General features: G+C 40.1%; 2 protein-coding genes across 2 annotated transcripts in view; both read left to right on the top strand.

The window, feature by feature from the left end:
* ak8 (adenylate kinase 8) overlaps positions 1-272 on the top strand; it is a 23,723-nt gene extending 23,451 nt beyond the window's left edge. Inside the window, exon 14 of the mRNA XM_078285402.1 lies at positions 165-272. Coding sequence (XP_078141528.1) covers positions 165-272 — 108 coding nt within the window. The remainder of the gene's footprint in view (positions 1-164) is intronic.
* Positions 273-6,023: 5,751 nt separating this feature from the next.
* The window catches only part of ddx31 (DEAD (Asp-Glu-Ala-Asp) box polypeptide 31), a 36,764-nt gene continuing 35,287 nt past the window's right edge, over positions 6,024-7,500 (top strand). Inside the window, exons 1-3 of the mRNA XM_078285401.1 lie at positions 6,024-6,161; positions 6,875-6,997; positions 7,258-7,407. Coding sequence (XP_078141527.1) covers positions 6,884-6,997; positions 7,258-7,407 — 264 coding nt within the window. The 5' untranslated portion in view covers positions 6,024-6,161; positions 6,875-6,883. The remainder of the gene's footprint in view (positions 6,162-6,874; positions 6,998-7,257; positions 7,408-7,500) is intronic.

Below are 7,500 nucleotides of genomic sequence, written 5' to 3'. Positions count from 1 at the left end.
ATGGCTGTAGAGCAGGGCTGTGGAGCCAAAATGGCCGACTGCTGACATCACAACTACCAAACTCTGTCAGTGAACTCCTGACTGTGTGTGTGTGTGTGTGTGTGTATGTGTCTCTGTGTGTGTGTGTGTGTGTGTGTGTCTCTGTGTGTGTGTGTGTGTGTCAGGCGATGTATCCGGATGCGGTCCACATCAACGCTGACCAGGATCCTCACTCTGTGTTAGAGGCTCTGGAGAGCGGACTGAGCACCAGGCGGAGCACACTGTCTGACTGACTGTCTGACTGACTGTCTGACTGACTGACTGTCTGACTGACTGTCTGACTGACTGACTGTCTGACTGACTGTCTGACTGTCTGACTGACTGACTGTCTGACTGACTGTCTGGCTGACTGACTGACTGACTGACTGTCTGACTGACTGACTGACTGACTGTCTGACTGACTGTCTGACTGACTGTCTGACTGACTGTCTGACTGACTGACTGAATGACTGACTGACTGACTGACTGACTGACTGACTGTCTGACTGTCTGACTGACTGACTGAATGACTGACTGACTGACTGACTGACTGACTGACTGACTGTCTGACTGACTGACTGACTGACTGTCTGACTGACTGTCTGACTGACTGACTGAATGACTGTCTGACTGACTGACTGTCTGACTGACTGTCTGACTGTCTGACTGACTGACTGAATGACTGACTGACTGACTGACTGACTGACTGACTGAATGACTGTCTGACTGACTGACTGTCTGACTGACTGTCTGACTGACTGACTGAATGACTGTCTGACTGACTGACTGTCTGACTGACTGTCTGACTGACTGACTGAATGACTGACTGACTGACTGACTGACTGACTGACTGTCTGACTGACTGACTGAATGACTGACTGACTGACTGACTGACTGACTGACTGAATGACTGTCTGACTGACTGACTGTCTGACTGACTGTCTGACTGACTGACTGACTGACTGACTGTCTGACTGACTGTCTGACTGACTGACTGAATGACTGTCTGACTGACTGACTGTCTGACTGACTGTCTGACTGACTGACTGACTGTCTGACTGACTGACTGAATGACTGACTGACTGTCTGACTGACTGTCTGACTGTCTGACTGTCTGACTGACTGACTGACTGACTGATATCAGTAATGTTAACATGTTCTTCATTAGTTCTAAACAGAATAAAAAGTGTTTTGGTTTCCTATGCGTTCAGACTGCTGTTGTTCTGGTGCAGCTGCTTCCTGTTCAGTAAAGTGAGAGACTGACAGAGCTCGTGTCACCTGACCGCTGGTCTGTGGGTCCAACAACTACAGGGATGAAGAGAGGAATTATATAGAGGAACAAAATCTATGAACTGATCCTTTAACTCATCGCATCATGAAAGATGAATTCTAACAGATAGCCCCCCCCCAATTAGAGCCATAAAACCTCCAACCAGAGCCTGTTAATTAACCTTTGACCCCTACACTCACTAATTAAAATCACACACGCGTGCATATGTAAGGCATATTTACTGACACACACACTCATCCCGTGGGTCTGTCTGTGTGTAATGAGAAGTGTGTTTAACAAGGTGGGAGCAGAGGGCAGCGGTGGTTACCACGGTAACAACAGCAGGTCCGACTACAGCTGCTTACATTATTAACCTCTGACAGGAGAACACACACACACACACTCTCACACCCACACACACACACTGCGTCCCATTCTTGTCATGGAGGAGTTCAGAGTGCAGGAATGTCAAGACTCACTTCAATTTACTTCAGTTCAACTGTAAACAGGAAGAGTGAAACACGGCCCAGGGGACACATGTAAAAAACACAACAGGTCATGTGACGTTGTTGACCAATCACAGGTGATGGTGTGTTGCTCCAGTGACATCGAAGAGAACGCCGCACTTTGTTTTGGTCGCAAACCGGACTGAGTGAACATGCCGTCGCTGTCTGACTCTGATCCAAGCCTCTCCATCATGTTTCAGTAGTTAAAGTGTCTTAATGTTTCAGTAGTTACAGTCTTAATGTTTCAGTAGTTACAGTCTTAATGTTTCAGTAGTTAAAGTGTCTTCATGTTTCAGTAGTTACAGTCTTAATGTTTCAGTAGTTAAAGTGTCTTCATGTTTCAGTAGTTACAGTCTTAATGTTTCAGTAGTTAAAGTCTTCATGTTTCAGTAGTTAAAGTGTCTTAATGTTTCAGTAGTTAAAGTCTTCATGTTTCAGTAGTTAAAGTCTTCATGTTTCAGTAGTTAAAGTGTCTTAATGTTTCAGTAGTTAAAGTCTTCATGTTTCAGTAGTTAAAGTGTCTTAATGTTTCAGTAGTTAAAGTGTCTAAATGTTTCAGTAGTTAAAGTCTTCATGTTTCAGTAGTTAAAGTGTCTTCATGTTTCAGTAGTTAAAGTCTTCATGTTTCAGTAGTTAAAGTGTCTTCATGTTTCAGTAGTTAAAGTGTCTTAATGTTTCAGTAGTTAAAGTGTCTTCATGTTTCAGTAGTTAAAGTCTTAATGTTTCAGTAGTTAAAGTCTTAATGTTTCAGTAGTTAAAGTCTTAATGTTTCAGTAGTTAAAGTCTCCATGTTTCAGTAGTTAAAGTCTTAATGTTTCAGTAGTTAAAGTCTCCATGTTTCAGTAGTTAAAGTCTTAATGTTTCAGTAGTTAAAGTCTTAATGTTTCAGTAGTTAAAGTCTCCATGTTTCAGTAGTTAAAGTCTTAATGTTTCAGTAGTTAAAGTCTTCATGTTTCAGTAGTTACAGTCTTCATGTTTCAGTAGTTACAGTCTTCATGTTTCAGTAGTTAAAGTGTCTTAATGTTTCAGTAGTTAAAGTCTTAATGTTTCAGTAGTTAAAGTCTTAATGTTTCAGTAGTTAAAGTCTCCATGTTTCAGTAGTTAAAGTCTTAATGTTTCAGTAGTTAAAGTCTCCATGTTTCAGTAGTTAAAGTCTTAATGTTTCAGTAGTTAAAGTCTTAATGTTTCAGTAGTTAAAGTCTCCATGTTTCAGTAGTTAAAGTCTTAATGTTTCAGTAGTTAAAGTCTTCATGTTTCAGTAGTTACAGTCTTCATGTTTCAGTAGTTACAGTCTCCATGTTTCAGTAGTTAAAGTCTTAATGTTTCACTAGTTAAAGTGTTTTAATGTTTCAGTAGTTAAAGTGTCTTAATGTTTCAGTAGTTAGTGTCTTAATGTTTCAGTAGTTACAGTCTTAATGTTTCAGTAGTTACAGTCTTCATGTTTCAGTAGTTACAGTCTTAATGTTTCAGTAGTTAAAGTCTTCATGTTTCAGTAGTTAAAGTCTTAATGTTTCAGTAGTTAAAGTCTTAATGTTTCAGTAGTTAGTGTCTTAATGTTTCAGTAGTTACAGTCTTCATGTTTCAGTAGTTAGTGTCTTAATGTTTCAGTAGTTACAGTCTTCATGTTTCAGTAGTTACAGTCTTAATGTTTCAGTAGTTAAAGTCTTAATGTTTCAGTAGTTAGTGTCTTAATGTTTCAGTAGTTAAAGTCTTAATGTTTCAGTAGTTAGTGTCTTAATGTTTCAGTAGTTAAAGTCTTAATGTTTCAGTAGTTACAGTCTTCATGTTTCAGTAGTTACAGTCTTAATGTTTCAGTAGTTACAGTCTTAATGTTTCAGTAGTTACAGTCTTAATGTTTCAGTAGTTAAAGTCTTCATGTTTCAGTAGTTAAAGTCTTAATGTTTCAGTAGTTAAAGTCTTAATGTTTCAGTAGTTAGTGTCTTAATGTTTCAGTAGTTACAGTCTTAATGTTTCAGTAGTTACAGTCTTAATGTTTCAGTAGTTAGTGTCTTAATGTTTCAGTAGTTAGTGTCTTAATGTTTCAGTAGTTACAGTCTTCATGTTTCAGTAGTTACAGTCTTAATGTTTCAGTAGTTAGTGTCTTAATGTTTCAGTAGTTACAGTCTTAATGTTTCAGTAGTTAAAGTCTTAATGTTTCAGTAGTTAGTGTCTTAATGTTTCAGTAGTTACAGTCTTAATGTTTCAGTAGTTACAGTCTTAATGTTTCAGTAGTTAGTGTCTTAATGTTTCAGTAGTTAGTGTCTTAATGTTTCAGTAGTTACAGTCTTCATGTTTCAGTAGTTACAGTCTTCATGTTTCAGTAGTTACAGTCTTAATGTTTCAGTAGTTACAGTCTTCATGTTTCAGTAGTTAGTGTCTTAATGTTTCAGTAGTTACAGTCTTCATGTTTCAGTAGTTACAGTCTTCATGTTTCAGTAGTTACAGTCTTCATGTTTCAGTAGTTACAGTCTTCATGTTTCAGTAGTTACAGTCTTCATGTTTCTGAGCAGCAGCAGAGTGGCAGCAGCTGTCAGGAGGAAGGGAAGAAGCTTCTCTGATCTAAATGCAGTTATCAGCGTTTACTTCAAACCTTCATGTTAAAATATGAGCGTTCACTTCAAACCTCTGTCTTCCAGCAGGCGGACGAGCCGAGCGATGATTGAAAAGTTGTTTCAAAACTCGGCGGATCGCTCCGGCTTCACACAGACGCTCCTCCGCCTTTCAAAGTGACAATTTTGGCAAATTACTATAATTAATTCTCCTCCTCGCAGTTTAATATTCTGATTCCGAGTCCCAGCGGCCGCTCCGGCTGCAGTGTGATTGACAGGTCTATTTTCTGTCTTCCTGTCGACAACAGGAAGTAGGAGAGGAAGGAAATGGATAGTGACAGCTGCTGATGGGCTGATGGACAGTCAGCCCCCCTCCCCCCACCCCTCCCCCCACCCCCACCTCTCCTGTGGATTGTGTTTCTTCTGTCAGAAGTGAAAACAGAGTGAAGGCAGGAGACGCCGCGCTCCATTCAGTTAACACTAGATAACATGAAATAAAGACCAGTCAGTTAATACTGACAGCCCCCCCCCCCCCCCCCCCCATCTCTCCTTTAAGTTCAATTTAGTTCAATTCATGGTGCTTTACTGGTGTGGAAGTCGAGAACAATATTGCCAAAGCATCAAACATTAAAGATAATCATTTGTACATTTAATAAAATCCGGCCTACCCTTATATCAGTGTGTGTGTGTGTGTGTGTGTGTGTGTAGAAACAGTAAGGTTCAAATGGTAATTATTGAATACAAAAAAGAAGAAGGAAAGAAAAAAGAGAAATAAATCAGAATAAATTCAGAGGAAAAATGAAATGAAAATGAACTGTCAGTGTCTCAGTTTCCTCTGGCCGTCCTCAGGTCCCAGCATGCACCGAGACATTTTACCATGATAATTTTACTTTTGGGATTTCCCCGAGGACATATGGAGGTTTCTGAACGTCTGTTTTAGTTTCAGATTCACTGCAGATTTTGGTTCTGCTGGAAAACCTTCTTAAAGGTTTCTGTATTTTGGACGCAGACTGAGGAAGTGAAGTCACAAACAGAAACTCTGCTGCTTCATGTTGCTGTTGGTCCTGTCATGTGTCATGTGACCAGAGGTCATCTGCAGGTCATTTAGCTTCTGGTTCCAGTTCTGGTTCCAGTTCTTCAGTCCTCAGTCTCCTCTCACTGCAGTGTGATGACAGTATGATGGGGATTTATTACCATTTATATTTACACTCCACAGTTATATTTCACAGTGTTATATTTTATAAGCAGTGAGCGATTCATTTTAGTATTAAATAGCAAACTGCTATTTACATCTACATTCACAAAGGAAAAAACGCTTTGTTTTCTTTGGGAATTATATGATATTATATATATATATATATATATATATATATATATATATATATTTGTATAAAACTGTTTTTGTTTAACTGTGTTGTTTATTGCTGTGTATTCTGTCTTTTCTGTTACTGTATGAATTTCCAATCAATAAAAAGAAAAAAATAATTGCAAAATAAAAATTGAAGCTACTGCGCATGTTCAGAAAGTCAGCTTTGAAGGAGGCGGGGCTTCAGTGACGTAACCGGAAGAGTTCCCACGCGTGTCTGTGAGTTTGTTGAGTTGATATTCATTTCTCTTTATTGTTTTTCCTAACATGCTACATGTGAATATTTAATATTTTCTATCTGACAGCAGTTCATCCGTCTGGACAGTCAGCGTGTTTCACCCAGCTAACAGCGTTAGCCGCTGCGCTAACAAATTAGCCTGACAAACAACACACACACACACGTGTGTCTGTCTGTGTGTGTGGACCAAGTTCTGACTCTTGTCGTTGTCAAGGTAACTTCATATTTTCTGTTCATTTCATCCTCAGTCAGATTCCTGCAGTCTGTTTGTCTTGTTGTCAGCTAACGGCTAGCTGCAGCAGCATCCAGTTAGCCGCGACAGACCAGAGTCCATTCAAAAATCCGTCAGTTTAATATTGACGTGCTCATCAGTTCATTTCTACAGCTGGTAGAAAATAACTGAAAACCCTGAACTAGTCAGTAGCAGTCAGTCTTCAACTCGGCTTAGATCCAACACACCAAGCAGCACTTATTTTAATAAATGTCAACTTTTAGAATAGCTTCTCCTGTTACTCTCACAGTCTTCCTCCAGCACATGTACTAAAAGTTTAGATTTTCCTGAAATGCTCGGTGGATCATTTATATGACGAATTTACTGGAACATCTTGGTGATTTGTTGAAGACTTTAAGTTTTCTACCAGCTGCAGTGTGGAGAGTTGGCAGCAGTCAAGTTACAGCTGTTTGAATGAAGTTTGTGACTTTCTGTGCGTGTGAGAGAGAACAGAACAGATGAAGGCCTGTCTGTCTGTCTGTCTGTCTGTCTGTCTATAAGTAACCAATACATAAGAATGAAGATTCTGTGTGTGTGTGTGTGTGTATAAATAGGTTTCTATGTTTTCACTGCATCAGTATCTGTTAGTGTTTCAGTGCAGGCTGGAGTTTCTTTACAAACTGTCTGTCTGTCTGTCTGTCTGTCTGTGTGGACAGGCAGTATTGATGATGTCATCATCAGGGGACCAGCTGTGTCTGAACATCACCAGTGGTTTCTCCTCCTCCTCCTCTTCCTCCTGCAGGAGGAAGCCTCTGTCAGCGCAGCAGCGATGGGCGCAGGTCAGTCATGCTGCTGTAATACACTTCTGGATAATGTGATGATCTTCAGACTGATATTTAAGAGCTAAACAATGTTATGGACCTTCTGATAATTGCCAATCAGTGTCATAATGTTTTACATTATCAGGTGAAAATACATTAGAAGGAGGAGATATGGGTCGTCACCGGAATATTTCATTACAACATTACAGTTTACAGCAGACACTTTATCTTGTTATATCATCTTGATTTACTCATGATCTTTTTACTTTGACTTTCAGAAGAAACAGAAGGCGAAGAAGAGGAAGTTGTCTTCCTCAGGACAGGAAGGGAAGGGAAGCTCCTCCAAACAGAGGAGGGAGGAGGAGGAGGAGGAGGAGGAAGGGGAGGGGGAGGAGCAGCAGACAGCTCCTCCTCCTGCAGACAGACAGGTAAACACCACCAGTCACATCCACCAGTCAGTCAACAGTCCTGCTTCAGTTTGTGTTTGTGTTGCAGCCGCAGTGCCGTGCCGCTGTTTAAAC

This window comes from Centroberyx gerrardi, chromosome 8 (assembly GCF_048128805.1).
Source record: "Centroberyx gerrardi isolate f3 chromosome 8, fCenGer3.hap1.cur.20231027, whole genome shotgun sequence".
Classification (NCBI taxonomy): domain Eukaryota; kingdom Metazoa; phylum Chordata; class Actinopteri; order Beryciformes; family Berycidae; genus Centroberyx; species Centroberyx gerrardi.
The sequence above is the reverse complement of the archived record's forward strand: the minus strand, read 5'-3'. Positions and strand labels throughout refer to the sequence as shown.